The following is a 23,335-nucleotide window of genomic DNA, read 5'->3' as shown; positions in this document are numbered from 1 at the left end:
ATGCTGCTTGGCCTGCTGTGTTCATCCAGCCCTGCACCTTGTTGTCTCGGATTCTCCAGCATCTGCAGTTCCTACTATCTTTGGTTACAGTACATTTGCTTCCTTCCTCCAAATCATTAATATATATTGTAAACAGTTGCAGTCCCAGCATTGATCCCTGTGGAACCACACTGGATACAGGTCATCAATCTGAAAAAGAACCCCTCACCCCACATGCTGTTTCTAGCCCATGAGCTAGTTCTCTATCCATGCCCTATATACTGCCTCCCTACACCATGGGTTCTTATCTAATGACTTATTTTCTCGTGAGGTAAATAGAAAAATAGAAAATAGGTATGGGAGTAGGCCTTTCCAGTCTGCACCACCATTCATTATGATCATGGGTGATCGTGCCATCTCGGCATCCCACTCCCTCTTTTTCTGCATATCCCTCAATCCCTTTAGCTGTAAGGGCCACGTCCAGCAGCCTCTGGATTATATCTAATGAACTGGACCCAAGAGCTTCCTGTGGGAGAGAATTTCACAGGTTCACAAGTGGGTGAAGAAATTCTTCCTCATCTTAGTCCTGAATAGCTTACCCCCCTTATTCTTAGACTGTGACCCCCAGTTCTGGACTTCCCCAACATCGGGAACATTCTTCCTGCATCTAGCCTGTCCAGTCCCATTAGGATTTTATTTGTATCCATGTACCTTGTCAAATGCCCCCTAGAAGTCCAAATACAGTAAATCTAATGATTCCCATCTATCCATTCTGATGGAAAATTCCATGAAAAGCTCTAATAAATTAGTCAAACATTATTTCCCTTTCATGAACCCATGCTGACTCTGCTTGAATAGATTGTGATTTTCCATATGTTCTGCTATTAACTTCCTTATTAATTGATTCCAATACTTTTTCAACAATAGATGTTAAGCTAAACAGCCTACAGTTACCCACTTTTTGCCTCACTCCCTTTTTGAATAGGGGTTTCACAACAGCTGTTTTCCAAACCTTTGGTACTTCTCCAGAATCTTGGATCATTGGAAAATTACATCCAATGTATTCACCACCTCTGCAGTTACCTTTTTTAAGATCTTAGGATGCAAGGCATCAAGGCCAGGGACTTATTTGCCTTTAGCCGCATTAGTTTGTCAAATACTACTTTTCTAGTGATGGTGTTGGTACTTAATTCCTCCCCTGTATTCTTTAGTACTATAGGGATGGTCAAAGCATCTCTCACCGTAAATACATGCAAAATATCTGTTTAACATTTCTGCCATTTCCTTTTTCCCCAGATTAATTTTGTAGTGGGCCTATGTTCACTTTGACCGCTCTCACCTTTTTTTAAAAATATATATTTAAAGAAGCTCTTCCTGCCAGTTTTATATTCCACGCTAGTTTGCCCTCATATTTTATTTTCTATCTTTTATTTGTCCTTTACTGGATTCTGAATTTATTCCAGTCTTCACTGACTTTACCTCATCTTAATACTCTTCTTAACTTCCTTGGTTGGTTTATGCCTCTCTTAGAAACTTGACTCCTAACTGGAATATATTTTTGCTCAGTCATGGATTACGTCCTTAAATATATGCTACTGCTTGCTTACTGTTATTCCTGCTAATCTATCCACCCAGTTCACTTTAACAAACTCTATCCTCATTAAGTTAAAAACAATTGTTTCCGACTCAAGTTTCTCACTCTCAAACAAAATATTAAATTCTATTATGTTATGATCATTATTTTCTAGGGGTTATTTTATTTGGAGATCACTCATTAAGGCTGCTTTAATACCTATTCACAGATCCAAGATAGCCTGCTCCCTGATTTCCATGACATATTGCTCTAGGCCACTAAGCTAATGTACTCCACGAATTTGTTGTTTTACAGCCCTTTCCAATTTGATTCACCCATTCAACATGAAGATTAAAATCATCCATCATTACTGCTCTATTCTTTTTACGTGTTCCTATTATTTGTTGATTTATAGCCTTTTCTATCAAATGGCCTCTGTTGGGAGTCTGCATGCTATTTCTACCAATATCTTCTTTCCCTTGCTGTTTTTCCCTCTGCTTTTTCACTCTGTCCAACGCATTTACATCCTTTCTATAATGTGGAACCCAGAACTATGTACACTACTCCAGCTGAGGTCCAACAATTACATTATACAAGTTCAGCATGACCTCCTGCCCTTGCACCCTATGCCTGTGTTAATGAAGCCCAGAACACGGTCAGCTTTATTAATTACTCCCTTCACCTGCCCACTACTTAAAATAATCTATGCACATATTCACCTAGGTCCCTCTTTTTGTCCACCCATTTAGAAGTGTATCTCTTGTGTTGTCTGTGCATATTCTTTCTACCAAATGTATCACCTCACACTTCTCTGCATTGAACCTCAACTGCCACCTTTCTGCCCATCCCACCAACTTTTCCATGCTGTTGAAGTTGTACACTGTCCTCCTCACAGTTTATAATGCTTCCAAGTTCTGCATCATCTGCAAATCTTCAAATTGTTCCCCACACTCTGAGATCTATGTGATTCATTTATTCCTTGAAAAGCAAAGGTCCCAAAAGTGACCACTGGAGAACTCCACAATAAACTTAATCCAGCCCTCAAAATATCCAATAATCATTATTCTGTTTCTTATCTCTTAAGACAATTTTGTATCTATGTTGCTACTGTCCCTTTTATTCTATCAGTTATAACTTTTCTCTCAAATCTCTCACGTGGCACTGCATCAAATGTCTTCTCTAAGTACATATACACCACATCAAGATCATCATCTTCACTGACCTTTTCTGTTACTTCTTCAAATAGTCTAAGAAGTTAATTAAACATAATTTCCCTTTTAGAAATCCATGTTGGATCTTCTTAATCAAACCACCTTCTTCCATGTGATTACTAATTCTAACCTGTATAATTGTTTCTAAAAGCTTCCACACCACTGAAGTTAAACTTGCAGGTCTGTAATTGCTGGGCTTATCCTCACAACTTTTTCTGAAAGAAACAATTTGATATTTGCAATTCTTCAGTCTTCCGGCATGTCCTCTAAGTCGAGGGAAGACTGGAAGATTATAGCCAGTGCTTTTGCAATTTCCACTCTCACTTCCTTTGATATACTTGGGATGCATTTCATCCAATCCCGATCCCTTGTCAACTTTATGTACCAACAGTCTACCCAACTATCCAACACACCAAAACAGTGGTAGGTGAAGAATGAGTAAACAACATTCAAGGCACTTTGGGTGCATAGATGCCAACTCTCTGTACAGCACTACACTTCAAACAAATACAGTACTTGTACTAAATATTTTTGGCCTGTTTCAATCTGTCAAGACTTCCGACTACTCATGTTTTACTTTGATGGGCTACAAGTATAGGAGCTGGGAGATCATGTTGCGGCTGTACATTGGTTTGGCCACTTTTGGAGTATTGCATGCAATTCTGGTCTCCCTCCTATAGGATAGCAAGGGTTCAGAAAAGATTTGAGGATACTGCCAGGGTGGGAGGATTTGAGCTACATGGAAGAGTCTGAATAAGCCGGGGCTATTTTCCCTGGAGCATCAGAGGCTGAAGGGTGACATTGTAGAGGTTCACAAAATCACAAGGGGCATGGATAGAGTAAATAGCCAAGGTCTTTTCCCCAGGATTGGGGAGTCCAGAACTAGAGGGCACAGGTTTAAGGTGAGAGGGGAAAGATTTAAAAAGGATGGTGCGTGTATGGAAATATGGAGGCTGGTTCCCATATTTTTTAATCAACCGTTTCTTTTATTTAAAATTGTCTATCTGCATTCTTTCAACTAACATGGAGCAATTCACACTTCCGTGCATTAAATTTAATCTGCCATTTGTCCGTCCATTTCATCAACTTGTCTGTACTGACAAGTCTGTTCTGCAGCACTTTAAAGCGGAAGTCTGAAGTCTGTGTCATATCGACAGCATTATCTTCATCACTCCTTTCCGTTAATTCATCAGCAAACTCATGCAAGTTAGTCAAACACCAGTTGTGCATAACAAATCTATGCCAATTTTTCCTCAATTATCCCACATTTACCAAAATGGCTACTATTTTCATCCTGAATAATTGTTCATAGAAACTTCCCCGCCTCAAGGTTAGACTATTTTAATCACTGGATTTACCTATGTTGCAAACTGCAGTTAGTCTGAAAGGGTTAAGGAGGAAGCTTCGGAATAGCTCATTCATTGATCTATAAATGAGTCTCTGGGGGGAGCTGGTCAGCTCTAACTTAGTCAGTTTTGTAGTTAGTCATTAAGCTACAGCCATATGGCATAGACTTAATTATTGTCTGTAATGAGATAACAATTTTATTTAGCTTAATGTTGTTAACTAGTCCTAAACCAATGTAATCTGTTATTTTATTATGTGATAAATGACTTCTTGATGCTCAAGTGCATACCTCTTCAGCTGAATACTCAATACGAGTTCATTTTTCATCACTTAATGCTTGTAAGCTCCATAGTTTATTTACTGTAACAAGAGAGTTGGTGGCAGCAGTTCTACCCAAAGAAGATCACACTACAACAAGAAGCAGATATCTCTATCATGGTGCCAGCAATGCAGATTGCTGTCTAAAGTGAAGAAAATATCAGTAGTCCAAAGAATCCACATCAATTCAAAGCAAGAGACAATAAAGAATGGTGGACAAAGAAGTAAGCACCTCTTTAAGAATACAATAATTTTAAGGAAGGAGTAACAAGCCCTCCAGCATTTGCAGCAGCAGAGATAGCAGCCAGTGAGTTCAAACTGAAGAGTTCTGCCAACATGGCAGCCTTTTGCTAAAGCTCTGAAACAACTATCAATTGCAATTTAAAGTTTTTTTTTTAAAAGGTGACCTTTATCAGTAAACAAAACTTAATTATAATTTTGAAATCATCTCCAACAAGCTTTATAGCAATCAAATGAAAACCATTATTCGAACCTAAAGAAGAAAAGTTTAATATACAGTTGAAGTGAAAAATCTTTAAAAAGCTTTTAGAACTTGTGAACAATTTAAGTCAAACAAAGATGACATTTGTTTGAGAAAGTTATTAAATTTCCAGGCAGATCCAAGATTACAGCACGGAGAATTAAATTAGTCAGTATGGAAAGACACCAATTCATGAGATACAGCATTGCTTCAGGTCTACGCAACAAATCACAAGCAGAATAAGTTAACGTACAGCTTTATTCTGTGGGACCATTAGCAGACTAAGTTATTAACAGACAAAAAGTTAAGAAGGTGCCTTTGATGCTGTATTAGCAATATTAGACAATTATTTTACTTTAAGAAATAAGACTCATTCCAAGAATACAATTTCCAGGAAAATCTGCCTAAACAATCATTAATGATCTTCAGATAACAAGGTGTAGAGCTGGATGAACACAACAGGCCAAGCAGCATCAGAGTAGCAGGAAAGCTGACCCCCTGGGCCCGGACCCCTCCCCAGAAATGGGGGAGGGGAAGGGGGCTCCGAAACAAACATAGAGAGGGGTAGGCGACGACAGAGGAGCAGACAGGCGGAGAGAAAACAGACAGGTCACGGAGGCGGGGATGAAGCCAGCAAAGGTGAGTGCAGGTAGGGAGCTGGGATGGGGGTTGGTCAGTGAGGAGGGAGGGAAATATCTATTTCAAGCCCACTGACTCCCACAGCGACCTAAATACACCTCCTCTCACCCACCCTCCTGCAAGAATGCCATTCCCTATTCCCAATTCCTTTGCCTCCGCCGCATCTGCTCCCAAGTTGAGGCATTCCACTCCCGGACATCTCAGATGTCAGTAAAGCGTTTGATAAGGTTCCCCATGGTAGGCTATTGCAGAAAATACGGAGGCATGGGATTGAGGGTGATTTAGCGGTTTGGATCAGAAATTGGCTAGCTGTAAGAAGACAGAGGGTGGTGGTTGATGGGAAATGTTCATCCTGGAGTTCAGTTACTAGTGGTGTACCTCAAGGATCTGTTTTGGGGCCACTGCTGTTTGTCATTTTTATAAATGACCTGGATGAGGGCATAGAAGGATGGGTTAGTAAATTTGCGGATGACACCAAAGTCGGTGGAGTTGTGGATAGTGCAGAAGGATGTTGCAGGTTACAGAGGGACATAGATAAGCTGCAGAGCTGGGCTGAGAGGTGGCAAATGGAGTTTAATGCGGAAAAGTGTGAGGTGATTCACTTTGGAAGGAGTAACAGGAATACAGAGTACTGGGCTAATGGTAAGATTCTTGGTAGTGTGGATGAGCAGAAAGATCTCGGTGTCCATGTGCATAGATCACTGAAAGTTGCCACCCAGGTTGATAGCGTTGTTAAGAAGGCGTACAGTATGTTAGGTTTTATTGGTAGAGGGATTGAGTTTCGGAGCCATGAGGTCATGTTGCAGCTGTACAAAACTCTGGTGCGGCCGCACTTGGAGTATTGCGTACAGTTCTGGTCACCGCATTATAGGAAGGATGTGGAAGCATTGGAAAGGGTGCAGAGGAGATTTACCAGGATGTTGCCTGGTATGGAGGGAAGGTCTTATGAGGAAAGGCTGAGGGTTTTGAGGCTGTTTTCGTTAGAGAGAAGAAGGTTAAGAGGTGACTTGATAGAGACATACAAGATGATCAGAGGATTAGATAGGGTGGACAGTGGGAGCCTTTTTCCTCGGATGGTGATGGCTAGCATGAGGGGACATAGCTTTAAATTGAGGGATGATAGATATAGGACAGATGTCAGAGGTAGGTTCTTTACTCAGAGAGTAGTAAGGGCGTGGAATGGCCTGCCTGCAAAAATAGTAGACTCGCCCACTTTAAGGGCATTTAAATGGTCATTGGATAAACATATGGATGATAATGGAATAGTTTAGGTTAGAAGGGCTTCAGATTGGTTTCACAGGTCGGCGCAACATCGAGGGCCGAAGGGCCTGTACTGCGCTGTAATGCTCTATGTTCTATGTTTCTATGTTTCTATGTTCTATGTCCTCGTTTCTCAAGGACCGCAATTTCCCCACCACAGCGGTCAAAAACGCCCTCGACCGCATCTCTTGCGTTTCCCGCACCTCAGCCCTCACACCCCTTCCCCACAATAACAACAAAGACAGAATTCCCCTCGTCCTCACGTATCACCCCATCAATCTCCAGATTCAACACATCATTCTCCGCCACTTCCGCCATCTGCAATGTGACCCCCCTACCAAGGATATATTTTCCTCCCCACCCTTATCTGCCTTCCGGAGGGATTGCTCTCTCCATGATTCCCTCGTCCACTCCACACTCCCCACTGGCCCCACCACCCCTTGCACTTTTCCCTGCAACCGCAGAAAGTGCTACACCTGCCCCTACACCACCCCCCTCACCTCCATCCCAGGCCCCAAGAAAACCTTCCACATTAGACAGATGTTCACCTGCACATCTGCGAATGTGGTATACTGTATCCGCTGTTCCCAATGTTGCCTCCTCTATATCGGGGAAACCAAGTGGAGGCTTGGAGCCCACTTTGTGGAGCACCTACGCTCGGTTCGTGACAAACGACAACACTTCCCTGTCACGAACCACTTCAACTCCCCCTCCTGCTCCTTGGATGACATGTCCATCCTGGGCCTTCTCCAGTGCCACAACAATGCCACCCGAAGGCTGGAGGAACAGCACCTCATATTCCGCTTGGAAACCCTGCAGACCAATGGTCTCAATGTGGACTTCACAAGCTTCAAAATCTCCCCACCCAAGACCTCATCCCAAGACCAGCCCAGCTCGTCCCCGCCTCCTTGACCTGTCCGTCTTCCCTCCCACCTACCCACCCCTCCCCCCTCACTGACCAATCCCCATCCCAACTCCCCACCCACACCCACTTCCACCGGGAAATGATGGAGGCTAGTATGATTACAACATTTAAAAAGCATCTAGATGGGTATAAATAGGAAGGGTTTAAGAGGGATAATGGGCCAAATGCTGGCAAATGGGTCCAGATGTGTATAGGATATCTGGTCGGCATGGATGAGTTGGACCAAAGGGTCTGTTTCCATGCTGTATATCTCTATGACTTTGACTAGCTATGACACTCACATGCACATCATATGTGCAGCAGTGAAAAGCAGAATGAAGATCTAATTCACTTTGTCCTTTGGGAAGAACATAACCTCTTGAAAACAGGGTGTTAAGCTACATGGTTGGGTTTTGGCAATATTAACCTTTCTAAATAAACCTTACTCATTAATTAAAAGAAAAAAAGTTGGCAGAGATAAATTTTTAAAAATTCTAGCTAGTAACGGTTAGATCTTCACAGGAGAAAAATTAGGTTGATGTTGATTTCAGCTGGCATGTGGCACACATCCACCGGAATCGTAAAACAAAGGCTACTGTCACTGGGACCTTGGCAGAATCAATTCATTCGGAAATTGTTGAGATTTTGAAGGTATCATGTATATATATATACGTACGCTGGGCTTTCACTTTAAGAGTCCAATCACGTGACAACAATGACATCAGCCATTTTGGGTGGGAAACAGTTTAGACTAAACTCTTTACCTGTTGAATAAACATTATGGGAATAAAGCTCCTGCTGTCCAACACTTCAGTCTCCTGGTCTTTCTTTGAAATTATCACAAGAAAACTGGTGACAAGTATACAACCTGCTCTGGGATCCACCAAGTAAATCCACTGATTCGTCAAAAAAAAAATCACACAAACTACAGTTGAATTTAACTTGTTGCTGGAGGCAAGAACTGATTATTTGAATACATATTCTGTATAAAATATTAACAGATTTTAGCAAATGGTGTTAATTTTAACATGCAAGTCACGGGGAGGTGGTAGATTAGCAATAAACCTGCTGGAAACCAGAAGCCTATGCTGTTGCTCTGGGTGCACAGGTTCAAATCCCATCTGGGCAGCTGGCGTAATTAATCTCAGTAACGATGACCACAAAAACATTGCTGATTATTCTAAACAAAAATCAGTGTGGACTTATTGGGCCGAAAAGTCTGTTTCCATACTGTAGGGATTCTACGATTCCATGAAAACATTTGGTTCACCAACACTCTTTAGGGAAGCAAATCTACCATTCTTACCAGGGCTGGCCTACATGTAACTCCAAATTCACAACAATGTAGTTTACTCTTAAGTGTTCTCTGAAATGGCCTACTGAGTCACTCAGTGAAAGGGCAATTACGGATGCGCAACTGATGCAGGCGCAGCTACCAACACCCACATCCTATGAAAGGACATAGGAAATGAACACCTTTATCTTTTCACTGTTTACTTCTATCATGTTACAGGGTAAAGTGGGTACAGAAGTTTGTTGGTTGTTTGGTTAACTAATGAATAACAGCAAATACTTGTGTAGCTTGCAAGCTTCAGGGTGTGAAGACGATGGACCAAAGGGCGTTTCTCTCTTCTGTAAAACTATAAGTTTGACTTTTTAAATCAACTGAAACAGTTTTCTCCCTTGTGAGCACAACATAGTAATAAAAATAAAACAAAGCTATTTTTGGTTCTGTTCACTTTAGAAGCAAAGCTTCCAAACAATAGTATCATGAACCTTCATCAGAAAATGCAAGGCATTTAATTTTCTAAAATGCGTTTTTTCATATTCTACTTGAGTTGTAATTTTACTTCATATTTTAAAAGTTTAAAAACTTAGTTGAGTTTTTTTTAAAAAATAAGACACTTAGTCTGTATCAGAGGAGATAATGTCTAAAACTGCACCTGTTGAATTTTGTGTTCTAAAAGGGGTAGTGAGAGTGTCTCTTTGCCAATGGTCAATTATCAAAATTAAATTTTAAAGCTTTTGAATATGATTGCTTAGTTCAAATGTGAAACTGGTTTTAATTAAGTTTTGAACATGAGGGAGGATGTAAGAAAGATGACAGTGTTTCTTTGCAAGCATTTTGAGTCGAAATGACCCTTCATCAGACCTTCAGCTCTGATGAAGAGTCATCCAGACTCAATGCTAGCTTGTTTTCTCTCCATGGATGCTGCCTGACCTGCTGTGATCTCCAACATTTTTGTTTTTAGTACAGATTCCAGCATCTGCAGTAATTTGCTCCGACAGTGTTTCATTTCTCAGTCTGTTTTTTTAAAAAACGTTGGCTCCAAAACTAACAACCTCTGAGAACAACAGTTACTAATGGAGTTGAGAGAAATGGGCATTTGAAAGGAGTGAGAAGTGGAAGAGTTTGGTTGATTACAGACAGGAATGGGTACAGGTATTTCTCCTATAATGTGATAGCTGCGTTCTTGCACTATAGAAAATCACATTATAGGGAAATCACTATACCTGTACAGCAGAAAGTTCACATTATCCAAACAGCGTCCACTATTCATCAGTTACATTACAGCCAATTCACACTAATGAGACACGCGTTATAGCAGGAATTCCTGTACATCAAAAGTCAGGCAAATGCTTGAAGGAATCTACACAATGTGATGATTCCGCAGTACAAAGACAAATGTGTTCACAGCATGGTAGAAGCCATATTTAATAAGACAGACCAGCAGCAGACCTATGTGGGTCGTGGGAGTGGTGGCAGTGAGGTTTAAAGGAGCAGCAAGAGCAGAAAAGGTCATAGGAACAGACAGACCAGTGGGGGATTTCAAAAAAATCAAAGCGTGATGTCACAGAACTGCAAGTAGATATATTTAGTGGTTATTTCTCTCGTCTCTTTTGACTGGATATTACTTTGAGTCCATAAGTAAGCTTAAAAGCATTACGTAGATAGTCAATAGTTCAGAACTTCGAAACTAATTATCTACAACATCAGCACCTTTAGTAGAGCAGGATTTATTAACATCAGTACAGACAGCTGAATAACTACTGTTCATTCCTTGGTGTGATTAACATCAAATCCTTCAACTATGGTTATTTGTGAATTCACTGGGGTATTAGTATGTGGGGTAATCAAGTGAATCCCTTACCCTACACGGAGCAAGTGAACGGCCTCTCCCTAGTGTGTACTTGCTGGTGTGTTCATAGATGGGCTGACTGAGTGAATCCCTTCCCCCGCACAGCAGATGAATGGTCTTTCTCCAGTGTGAATCTCTTGTGGCTATGCAGGCTGGATGACTGAATATGCCTTTCGGCTTGGTGGCTCAGTTGTTCGCACTGCTGCCTCACAGCGGCAGGGACCTGGCTTCAATTACAGCCTCAAGTGACTGTGTGTTTGGAGTTTGCATGTTCTGTCCCACTGTCCAAAGATGTGCAGGTTAGGTGCACTGGATGTGCTAAATTGTCCCTTAATGTCCAGGGTTGTGCAGGCTAGGTGGATTAGCCATGGGAAACAGAGGGATAAAATAGGAGTGGGTTTGGGTGGGATGCTCTTTAGAGGGCAGTGTGGACTTTGACTGAATGGCCTGCTTCGACACTGTGGGGATTCTGTTCTGTTCTATTCTATGATTCTACCTATTCTATTCGAATTTTTTTTCACAATAGAGTTAAGAGCTTATGGATGTATGTCTGATGTATATAGACTGGAAAAATCCCATTCTTAAGTAGAAGTAAGGGTAAAATAAAAGCAAGGATCCGAATTCTGCTTAGCTAAGGTATGCCTGGAGAGGTCAGACTCATGATTTCCACATAATGCATTATGTGGAAAATCCTAGATGCCCCTACCAGTTCGACCATGTGTGCAGGAGTTGCCTCCAGCCATAGCAACTCAAACTTCAGTTTTTGGAGCATGACCAGCAGCTGGGGTCATTACGACACATTCACGAGGCCAAGAGGTTCATGAAGATCAAATTCCAAGTCTTGGTCAATCTGCACATTGAGGAGGTGCTGGCACAGAAGTAATGGAGACTGCCAGACAAAAAGAAACCTGACAGGTAGTTAGGGAATCCTGTGAGTAACTGCTCCTCTGTGGAGGCCAGCCAAAGCCAAGACCATGACACTTTATTTGGGGGTGGAAGGGTGGAAGGGAAAGAAGAGTTGAAGACCAATAGTGGTAGGGGAGTTGTTAGTGAGGCGAGTGGTTAAGAAGAATAACAGAGATACATTCTGTTAGGTGCAGGGGAGAAAGGAACAGAAGGAAATCTCAACATGTTTAAGATGGATGGGATGAAGAGGAACACATGTTGCACAAACACCAGCATGGGGCTGATGGGATGAATGGCCTGTTTGTATTGCAAATGTCTTGTAAACACTGGTCACATTCTGACTCATTGTAAAAAATTATAAAAATGTTATTTTGTTTGCAGTCACCAGTAATATCACAAATGAAAAACTATAAAATGAATTTCTACAGCTAACAAGGAACATAGAAAAAACAGTTTGTGTTCTTTGGCAGGATTATTAATTTCAGTGCTAATGGTTTTATTGTGTATTTCAAAATATTCCAAATGGCCCCTAAACATCAAGGAATTAATGATCAGAAAATGAAAGACAAAAAGACATTTTGATCATTTATTTTTAATATGGCTGTCATTATTAGCACACATTAAGTGTTTCTTTGATTTAACAGTCCATTTTGGCAAATAAACTTTTAACAATGGCAGAGTATGGTCTGCATCTCAAGACTGTTATAATTTAATACAATAAAGTTAATTAACCTGAAGTGAAGTGTGACATTGCAGGTCAATGAAAATACACCTGTAACTTAATGATAAATTATGGTTGATATATTTTGCAGTATATATATTGATACAAGGTTCAGTAATTTTAAGGTATTTACTTCACAGAATGCAGCAAATAGTTTCATGTTACAGTGCGTTACAGGTGTAAAATCAAAATTAGTGGCACATTACTAGAAAGTGACAAAAAATTTAAGACATCAGCATGTGCAGGAACAGTACTGACTTTTAACTTGCCTCTCCTTTTTCTGTCAGCTCCCTTTTCATTCCTCCCAGTATAAATAGCCAGGCTATTATGGAGATTGCTCTATCCCATGTTTATGGAGTGAACTGAACACAAATAAGTAGTAGGCTTTAAAAGTGCATCATGCCAATTATTCCAATCTGAATTACACACAGTACAATTTCGCACACTGCCCAATTCTACAAATAAGCAATAACAAATATACATGTATCTTACCTACCTTCCTTTCATAACCTAGAATATCACCCACCTTTTACCCACAAAAATTGATTTGTCACCTGGTTTCTTGAATTTCTAGGGAAATTTCCAGTAGAGCTTGTGTTGAGATAATGCTCAATAACCTTATAAAAATATTCCCAGCTGCAGGTGACTTGCTCATCTCTTGCACTTTATAGAAGCCACATTGCCAGTCAGGCATTGCATAATAGCTACATTTTAACAATACTAACCCCGGAATTCAATTCAACACTAACATAGCACATTTAAAACCAACTGAAAGGAAAGCATGCAGACGTATAATTAGAACAAATACTAACCTTTTCCTAGTGATCACTGCAATAGCTGACAACATAAATATGTAAAGAAATTATTAAGCGACTTAAAGAATACATAATGGACTAAGAAAACACTTTGTAAATGAGAAAACATATCTATGCAAAGAAATCAAATACTTCATGCTTTATACAAGATCTTAAAAACTAGGTGATTTTATTGCTCCTACTTGTATTAAAACATATCCAATCTTCTTTCTTCCAAAAGGATAATAGACAATGGACTTATGAAATATCTATCACAATGGCAACTTATTTATTTTTCTGTTTACATTTCCCACTATGTTCTTTTCCTTTCTCGAACTCTGCAATCTGATTAAATATTTCCAGCAGATTTTGAGGCATACTTTTCACTGCCTTTCCTTGAGTAGAATTATGATTAAGAGTATCATCTTTGGAATTTTCCCTTTTATTGTCCCTGTAATGTCTACTTTCACTTTCACCTTTCCAGTCCTTGTAGCTAGTTTCACCTTCATGTACGTAGTCCTGTCTACAATCTCCACTTCTTCCAAAATCATATCTTTTATCTTTACTATTAGAATTATTCAACCAGGACATTTTCCTTTCATGTCGGTTGTCACCTGACAGATGTGAATATTCTAACCCTGAACATCCAGAATCATTCCTATCTTTTTTATCATACTTTTTCCTCTCACTTTCATTTCCTAACTCACTTTCTTGAACCCATTTCCTAAGTTTGTCTTGCTCATTTGATACTTTTTCACACAATTCTCTGCCTTTATCTGCTTTGGGCCATTTATCATATTGGCTACAGCTATCATGAGTTCGTGAACTAAATAAAGAATCTCTGCTATCTTCAGACCTACCTCTAAGATGATCTAAAACTTCAACTGATGATGACGATGAAGAAATTGAACAGTACCTTCTTTTCTCCATGATATCTGACCAGTGGTCTACTGAACTGTCATTTTTCTCCAGCAACTTTACTACTTCCTGTTTCTGATTCAGAAAGGAAGCTGAAGTGTCAGCTGGAGGCGTATACCATTCTTTCTTATTGTTATGAGAATGATGAATTTTCTCATCACATGAACTCTTACTTAAGTGCCTCTTCTGACTGCGTGAGGAATCCGAACATTTCCTTCGTCGCTTCTTTGTTGATCTGTGTTTCCTAAAACGTTCAGGTGAGGATGAAGTAGAAGACCATGAAGAAGATTCTGATGAATCAGTTGAAGATGAAGAAGTTGATCTTTTTCTTCTTTTCTTCATCCTGAAAAGAAAAAAATAGATTATAAAATTGCTGTCTTTAAAAAGGCATGTTAAAATCAAGATTAATTTTTGTTCAATGTATATTTTACTGTTTCAAAGATAGAAATCACATACATTAGATAAAAGAAAGTAGGATTAAAAAAAGTAGTTACTACTAAACTGAAATGATGTTCACCAAACAAGTTGAACTTTCGAAGAATTGTACCATTTCTGGAACCACGTAAGATTTAATTAGCATTCGAGGATAGACTCCACGATAGGCAAGACCTGGTTAAAAAAATGTCACCTCCAACAGATCTGAAAGCCAAGCCACCATCAGTAAAATTGATAATGCCACAATTGTTCAAAAGTATAGTGACATACAGGAAATAATCAACATAATTTCAATTTTGAGATACAGAAAACAAAAAGGTTCACTTGTCCCAAAGCTATTAGTAGTACAGGAGAATGATACCATTGTTGTTCATTTCCTGCAAGATCACATTTGCACCAAGGACAGAAAATATATTGTAAGGCTGGTTTGAAAATAAAAAGTCAATACCTTCTAGGACACTGCAGTCTGAAGCTAAACAGTGTTAAAAACACAGAATAGAATAGAATAGAATAGATTAAGAGACAGAAGAACAAGCAGCAAACTGATTTTTTCCATTTCCCTCCTTCTAAACTAAACCGGTAGAAGCACTTTGGAATTCAAAGGTTTGCCAAGACCACCAAAAAAAGCTTTAAAAATTTCCAAACTACAGCAGTATCTGTTCCAACAATCCAATCTTTTCATTGCAGCAATGTGTCTGCTAAATGCAGTCACTTCCATAAACATTTATATTCAACCCCACAAAACACATCAGTTATAGTGATAATTGGAGTTATTAAACTGAAAATACCAGCCAACATAAAATGTAAATATTTCATAGATTTTAAATCCCACCTTTCTTGTTCAAGCAAGGGGAGAGTTTACCTCAATTTCCCACATGGCATCACACAACTGCACTTCTACTTTCAGTTGAGAAAATTACCTCTTTTCTTCTTTTAACAGCTTACGCAATTTCTCTGCACTTGACACCTCGACTTTGTTCTCTTCTTCTCTAGTTTCCTTTTCTTTCTTTTCAATTGATTTCTTTTATACCCAGACATCGGGAAATTATGGCAAAAATTACATTGTGTTTTCGGTCAGCAACACCATTGATTACGTTTTTATCCAGAAAACCATGTGGCATGAGCAGTTTTAAAAGATTAAAAAGGTTTGTCATGTTTAGAATCAATAATCAAATGCATGTTGTGTAAAATTTGGTTTGTTACATTTTGTCAACAATCGGGAACAGAAGAAATGGTAAAAAGATGATTGAATTTAATGAAAGCGGTGACAAATCAGAAAAAATTAAATTAGGAGGCAAACAGATCAGGTCAAATCATGGATAAGGAGACAGCAGTATGTAAGGATTATTACGGTATAGAAAAAAAAACAGCATATCAACATGTATAACCAAAAAAGAAACACAGGTGACCAATTTGGCAAATCCAAAGGAAATGGAAATAATAAGCACAAGGTTGGAATAACAAAATTTAATTCAAGTAACAAAGCATCAGAATTATTGAATATTCACAAATTTAGTTAAGACCAATTCAAACAAAGGTTTTGTACAATTTATCAAAAGAAAGATTTTTTTTTGAAATCGTCAAAGTCACCATGCATTACCAGTTGTTCCCCCAATGACCAACGTACAAACCAGGATTGTGCAGCAGAATCCAGTTCAGATCAGGTGTGGTATGTAATGAATTTCAGCAGCCAAGGCCCCAGAAAGGAGATGCACACAAAAACAAAACAAGAAAGAAAAAAAATCAGTAATGCAAGAAAATTCTTACTGACCATATATTAAACAGAAAAGGGGCATAAAATAAAAGTGCTTATTAAGCTATATCTGCAATTAGTTTTCACAGAAACGTTGACAATAATGCCAACTACAGTATATCGTATGTACTTTGAAATTTCATTCAAATCAAACATTAAAAAAATCATGCACATTAAAAGTAATATTCAAGGGGAGGGAAGGGATGTGAGTAGCAATAAAGGGGCCTCAAGAGTCAAGGAACCGTAGTATACCAATCTTGAAACTCATTCTGAACAAGAAAAACTAGAAACAATTTTGAAAGGGAATTTTTAAACAGATCGTTTCACAAGCCTCTGCTATCTAAAATTTGTTCTAAAAGAAATGCTTCCATAAAGTCTGGCGCGTTATTTGTCCTTTAATAGATATGATGTGAATCTATAATAGCACAGGCATTAATGTGGAAATTTTTTAATCCTGACTGATTCAATCTTCAACTAGCTTCTGATTAAAATATATTCAATAGATCTTTAGATGCATTCAAGATGTCTTGAAATTCACAAATTTTCAAAGTATAAAACATACATTAACGTGAGATATTATGGATAATTCTTAAAGCAATCTAAACTCTGGCATAGATTATATTGATCATGATTGAACACACTTCTCCCGAAGTAAGATATTATTTTTGCATTTCTTTTAGTTCTACTTCCTTCCACCAAGAGTAAACAGGCACTTCAGTCTGAGGCCATGCATTTTACCCAACAACCATCATCCGTCCTCAAATTTGCCTTCCCTTAGTGAAGCAGCTACCCAAGTCTTATAAAAGGTCAGGAATGTCAATTACTAAATTTCTAAACAAACAGCTTGGTGACACAAACTACTTTGCAGCAATACTAACACATCTGTAGCCTAAAAGAGAAACAATGGAGCTACAAAAAAAAAAAAGATTCTACCCTGGAAAATAAAGCTAATTTCTCCTAAACCTTAAAATAATTGCTATATGAATAATTAATTATGAAATATTAAGTTGCTGGCACTTAATGTTCTTAGGTGCCACTAAAGTATTAAAATGTGATGAGCAGCACCTTTATGTTTGAATTAAAACCATGTATTTTGCTGGAGGAGTCTATTGTACAACACAAAACAGTGTCAAAGTTTTCTGTATAAATGAAGGAAATTGTCCTAATTTCTGTGATCAATAAATTTCAACTTCTTTTCCAGAGATTTGTTAGGAACGTCTAGATCAGAATTTTCTCACTGACCATCAAGTTTCTGCTAAATCTCAAACAAATCCTCACAAGTCCTAAAGACAAATAGTTTCATGAAAAGGGAAGAAAATAAAAACTGTTCATTTCTGACTAAATAGCAGTCATTTCATATTCGTTTGGTTTGTGTCAATCGATATCGCTGATTGAGGCAGTAGGGAAAGACCGTTATTCTGAACAAGAAACTCCAGATAAACTCCAAATACAACCATGAAAGAAACATTTGAAAGTACATTTGATCACCATCCCCAACAAAGGACAGACACAGGAACAAAGGATTGGCACTGGAACAAAATAGCAAAGACAAATATTGGTTTTAGTACAAAATGGAAGTGCTGAACAAAGACCAAGAAAATCGTCAAGGAGGTATCCCAGTCTGTTAAATAGTTCTCTTAAGATTATAACATAAAAAAATGTCCTTTAAATAAAAAAAATTACTTTGCCCCAAACTGAGGCAGAGTATTTCAGGAAACTTAAACGCTATCTTCACAGTTTGACATTTCTGACTTTAGTGACTGGGGTCTTGCATAAAAGAGTCATTATATAGCAATTCTAGTATCACATTAAAAAGAAAGCCCCAACCAAAGCTTGTTTTGAAGAATTCCTCAGGAACAATACTGTTACACATGGTACCTATTAGTGAAAACTCACCCAAGCAGCAGTCTGGAATTCACCATGTGGTGCGTATCGGTCTGTAACCTATCTCCTACCAGTCCTTATTGCACTGCACTTGCACATTGCACATGTACCACTTCTAGTTAGTAAGGAATCTCCTGTAGCTTTCTACTGTATGAGTAAGGCAAATGTCAAACAGTAATAAATTTGTTTTAATACTGAACCTAGTAAATCACCTGCATGCGCTTTCTTAATTTCTGTAAAGCTTCCTCTGCCTCACCAAAACTCTGATCCAGCTTCAAAGCTTTTTTATAGCAATTTTCAGCATTTGTCAGCATTTCTTCTTCTTCTAATCTGTTGAAAGATTATTTTAGAAGTCATCAGAAAGTGATCTCATTCAAACTCTTTCCTGAATTTCAGTAAACACAGATGTATTTAGAGAGACATTATTCTGCATCTGTACCTGGACAAAGTTCTGAAAAAGTCAAACCGTTTCGCTATCCACAGATAATGCTAGAAAGAGTTTCACCAGCATTCTCTGTTCGATGTAAAGATAGTTAGTTTGACACCCTGCTGTGCATCCACATTGCGTGTTTTTCTCAGTGCAGAAGATGGCAATGAGGCTGGGATCAAGATTTTCTTTTACACGTGTGTTAAAGGAGGTAGGAGGGCAAATTGGCATTGCCCTAAACCATAATGTTTCAGAGTTCCCTGGATTCAGGAATTGTACCTCTAAATTGGAAATTTTCTCATGTCACTCCATTCTAAGAAAGGTGACAGAGGGAAACCAAGGAATTACAGACCAGTTATCCTGACGTCTGTGGTGTGGAAATTGTTGGAGCCTATAATTAAGGAGAGGGTAACTGATCACCTCAAACAATTTCAGTTCAGCATGGATTCATGAAACATAGAAACGTAGAGACATAGAAAACAAGTGAAGTAGGCCATTTGGCCCTTCGAGCCTGCACCACCATTCAATACCATCATGGCTGATCATGTGATCTCAGTATCCCATTCCTGTTTTCTCTCCATACCCCTTGATCCCTTTAGCTGCAAGGGCCATGTCCAACTCCGTCTCGAATATATCTAACAAACTGGCCCCAACTGCGTTCTTTGGGAGAATTCCACAGGTTCACAACTGAGTGAAGAAATTCTTCCTCATCTCAGTCCTGAATGGATTGCCTCTTATTCTTAGACTGTGACCCTGAGTGCTCGACTTCCCCAACACCGGGAACATTCTTCCCGCATCTAGCCTGTCCAATCCCATCAGGATTTTATGTTTCAATGAGAAACACCATTAACTTTCTAAATTTCAGTGAGTACAAGCCAGTCAATCTGGTCTTTCTTCATACGTCAGTCCTGCCATCCTCAGAATCAGTCTGGTGAATTATCGCTGGACTCCCTCAACAGCAAGAAATGTCCTTCCTTAGACTAGGAGACCAAAAATGCACACAATACTTAAGGTGTGGTCTCACCAAGGCCCCGCATAACTGCAGCAAGACATCCCTATTCCAATACTCAAATCCTATCGCTATGAAGGCCAGCATGCCATTAGCTTTCCTCACTGCCTGCTGCACCTGCACGCCAACCTTCAGCAACCATCCCTCATGATACTCATTTATCGCTGCACCTCATCTTTGTCGAAACTGATACCATTCAGATAATAATCTGCCTTCCGGTTTTTGCCACGTTTACCTTACATTTGTCCACAGAAAATTGCATTTGCCAAGTATTTACCCACTCAGCCAGCCTGTCTAAGTCATCCTGCAGCCTCTTAACATCATCCTCACAGCATAGTGTCATCTGCAAATTTGGAGATACTTCATTCATTTCCTTCACCCAAATCATTAACATATACTGTGAACAACATGGGATCCCAGCACTGAACCCTGGGCACCCCACTCGTCACTGCCTGCCACTCTGAAAAGGAGCTGCTTATTCCAACTTTCTGCTTCCTGTCTGACAAACAGTTCTCTATCCATGTCAATATATTACCTCCAATACCATGAGCTTTAATTTTCCTTACTAATCTTGTGTGCAACCTTGTCAAAAGCCTTTGCAAAGTCCTGATACACAACATCTACTGATTCACCCTTGTCCACTTTACTGGTCACATGCTCAAAAGATTCTAGAAGATTTTTCAAGCATGATTTCCCTTTAGCGAATCCATGCTGACTTGGACTGCTCAGTCATCACTTTCCAAATGCTCAGTTATTACATATGTAATAATTGACTCCAGCATTTTCCCCTCCACCGGTGTTAGGCTAACCAGTCTATAATTCCCCATTTTCTCTCTCCCTCCTTCTTAAATAGTAGGGTTACATTAGCTACCCTCCAGTCCACTGGAACTCTTCCAGAATCTACAGAAAGTTGGAAAATGATGACCAATGCGTCCACTATTTCCAGGGCCACTTCCTTAAGTACTCAGGGATGCAAAGCATCAGGCCATGGGGACTTATCGGGTTTTAATCCTATCAATTTCCCCAATACCATTTCCTGGCTAGTAAGGATTTCCTTCAGTTCTTCCTTCATGCTCCACCTTCTGTCTTCTAGCATTTACAGAAAGTTGTTTGTGTCCTCCTTAATGAAGATAGATCTAAACAATTTGTTCAACTGGTCCGCTATTTCTTTGTTGTCCATTACGAATTCACCTGATTCTAACAACATTTGCCTTCACCAGTCTTTTTTTCTTCACATATCTTTGGAAGCTTTTGCAGTCTGTTTTTATGTTTTCCACAAACTTACTTGCATATTCTATTTTCCCCTTCTGAATTAAACCCTTTGCTTTCCTTTCCTGAATTTTAAATTTCTCCCAGTCCTCAGGTTTTTCTGGACAATTTATCTGCCTCCTTTGACTGTAACACTGTCGTTAGTTTTCCTTGTTAGCCATGGTTGGGTCTCCTTTCCTGTTTTACTCCTGCGCCAGATAAGAACGTACAATTTTTGCAGTTCATCCATGTGTTCTTTAAGTGTCTGCCATTGTGTTTCCACCATCAACTCCTTAAATATCCTCGGCTAGCTTATCCTAGCCAATGCATGCCTCATACCATCACAGCTAGCTTTAAGTTCAGGATCCTAGTCTCAGATTTAACTGTGTCACTAATGAAGAATTCTACTGAACTATGGTCACTCTTCCCTAGAGGATCTCACACCACAATGTTGCTAATTAATCCTCTCCCATGACACAAAACTCAGTCCAGGATGGCTTACTCTCTGGTTAGTTCCTTGGCATATATGTCACGAAACCATTCCTCATACATTCCAGGAAATCCTCCTCCATCACATTGCTACCAGTAGGCTAGTCCAAACAATATGAAGGTTAGGTCATGCCTGACAAATCTGTTTTTTTTTTCCAAAGAGATCACAAAGGTGGTGAATAATACATTACAGCAGTTTTCATTGTCGAGGACACGAGCAATATTCCAGAAACAGCTGTAAATCAAGAACTGGAAGGGATGGACGAACTCAAGAAAATTACAATTTGAGGACAAAATATTGAATCTTCAAGAGGAATTAGATATAATTCTTACAGTTCAAGGGATCAAAAGCGGGAACAGGGTACTGAGTTGGGTGATCAACCATGATCATATTATGGCAGAGCAGGCTCGAAGGATTGAATAGCCTACTCCCTGCTCCAAATTCATACATTTGTATCTGATTGCTATCATGTAAACAACTAGATCTTGTTAAGCAAAAACCTCTTTCCTGTTTGACTATTAAGACTTTCTTTTCCACTACCAAACTGAAGCAGTCAGGCCCTTAGGATCCCAAAGGAGGAAAGCAGCAGCATTGTGAACGATGTATCTTTCACAAGGTGACTGTGGTGAAGATCTATCAAGCAACATATTGAGCAGCAGTGTGGATTCCAGCCAGCTTGGAGCAAGATTTCAAGTGTAGCTTTAAGAGAGTCAAAAGATGAAAGAGCCAAACATCTTTTTTATTCATGAGGGCACCACTGGCTAGGCCAGCATTTATTGCACATCCTTAATTATCCAGAGGGCAGTTGACAGTCAACCACATTACTGTGGGTCTGGCTTACATGTGACTCCAGACAAGTAAGGATGGGAATTTCTCTTCCCTCAAGGAGATTAGTGAACTAGATGGGTCTTTCTGACAATCAACAATGGATTCATGGTTATCATTAGACTCTTAATTCCAGATTTTTATTGAACTCAAATTCCATGTTAGGATTCAAACATGGGTCCCCAGAACATTATCTGGGTCTTTGGATTAACAGTCCAGCAATAATACCACTAGGCCATTGCCTCCCCACACTCAAGAACCCTATAAGAGGAGGACCTATGGCAAGATTCTACAAGGCAGAATCTAAGTTGTTGGTCAAAAACATTTCAGACCTGGTAAGAAAAACTGAGTGTGAGCTAGAAACTCCAAGGAGCTAGAGCACTAGTGAGCTCCTCTCCGTATCATGCACAGCATTTGGTTTCTTTCTTTTCCTCCAAGATAACATGTAAATAAATTATAAATATCACTTCAAAATTTGAAAAAATCTGCCACCAGCTTAACAACATTATGATACACATTGGATCGTTGAACACTTTAAATCATGAAGATACCAAGGAATACCAACAAAGAAACATTCAAATGCATATTATAACATTCTTCACAGTGTATGTAACCATGGGAAAAAATTACATGCTACGGTATTCAGGATGTGGTCTAGCTAAAAACTATATAAGGCACTAGACAGCCTACATCTGGAACACTCTGAACAGTTTTGGTCCTCTTATCAAAGGAAAGATTTCCTGGCATCAGAGCAGTTCAGAGAAGGTTTACTAGGTTGATTCCGGGTATGGTGGGCTTATCTTCGAGGAGAGATTGCCTAAGTTGGGCCAGGACTCACTGGAGTTGAGGAAAATGGGAACCTTATTGAAACATACAAGATTCTTAGGGAACTTGACAGGGTAGATGCAAAGATGTTGTTTCCCAATGCGGGAGAATGGATACCATCAACTGCTAGTTGATGTCAGTCACTGCAAATAGCAGTTTAAGTCCTAGGAATATCTGTACCAATTAACCTCTATTATTAGACGGAGCCTAGGACCTAAGTGAGAACTCAGAAGGGGCACTAGGAGCCA

At 39.3% G+C, this 23,335-nt stretch overlaps 1 protein-coding gene across 4 annotated transcripts in view; it reads right to left on the bottom strand.

The window, feature by feature from the left end:
• Positions 1–12,330: 12,330 nt before the first annotated feature.
• Positions 12,331–23,335, bottom strand: part of ttc14 (tetratricopeptide repeat domain 14) — a 40,212-nt gene continuing 29,207 nt past the window's right edge. For 2 of the 4 annotated variants that reach the window (XM_020522692.2, XM_048604684.1), the window contains 3 exons: positions 18,476–18,593; positions 15,547–15,647; positions 12,331–14,534 (listed from right to left, as the gene is read on the bottom strand). In XM_020522692.2, the coding sequence (XP_020378281.2) occupies positions 13,559–14,534; positions 15,547–15,647; positions 18,476–18,593 (1,195 nt within the window). In that variant the 3' untranslated portion in view covers positions 12,331–13,558. Of the gene's footprint in view, positions 14,535–14,693; positions 14,831–15,546; positions 15,648–18,475; positions 18,594–23,335 lie in introns of all 4 variants that reach the window. The other 2 variants (XR_007263545.1, XR_007263546.1) reach the window with 2 other exon arrangements.

This window comes from Rhincodon typus, chromosome 13 (genome assembly GCF_021869965.1).
Source record: "Rhincodon typus isolate 14 chromosome 13, sRhiTyp1.1, whole genome shotgun sequence".
Lineage (NCBI taxonomy): Eukaryota > Metazoa > Chordata > Chondrichthyes > Orectolobiformes > Rhincodontidae > Rhincodon > Rhincodon typus.
The sequence above is the reverse complement of the archived record's forward strand: the minus strand, read 5'-3'. Positions and strand labels throughout refer to the sequence as shown.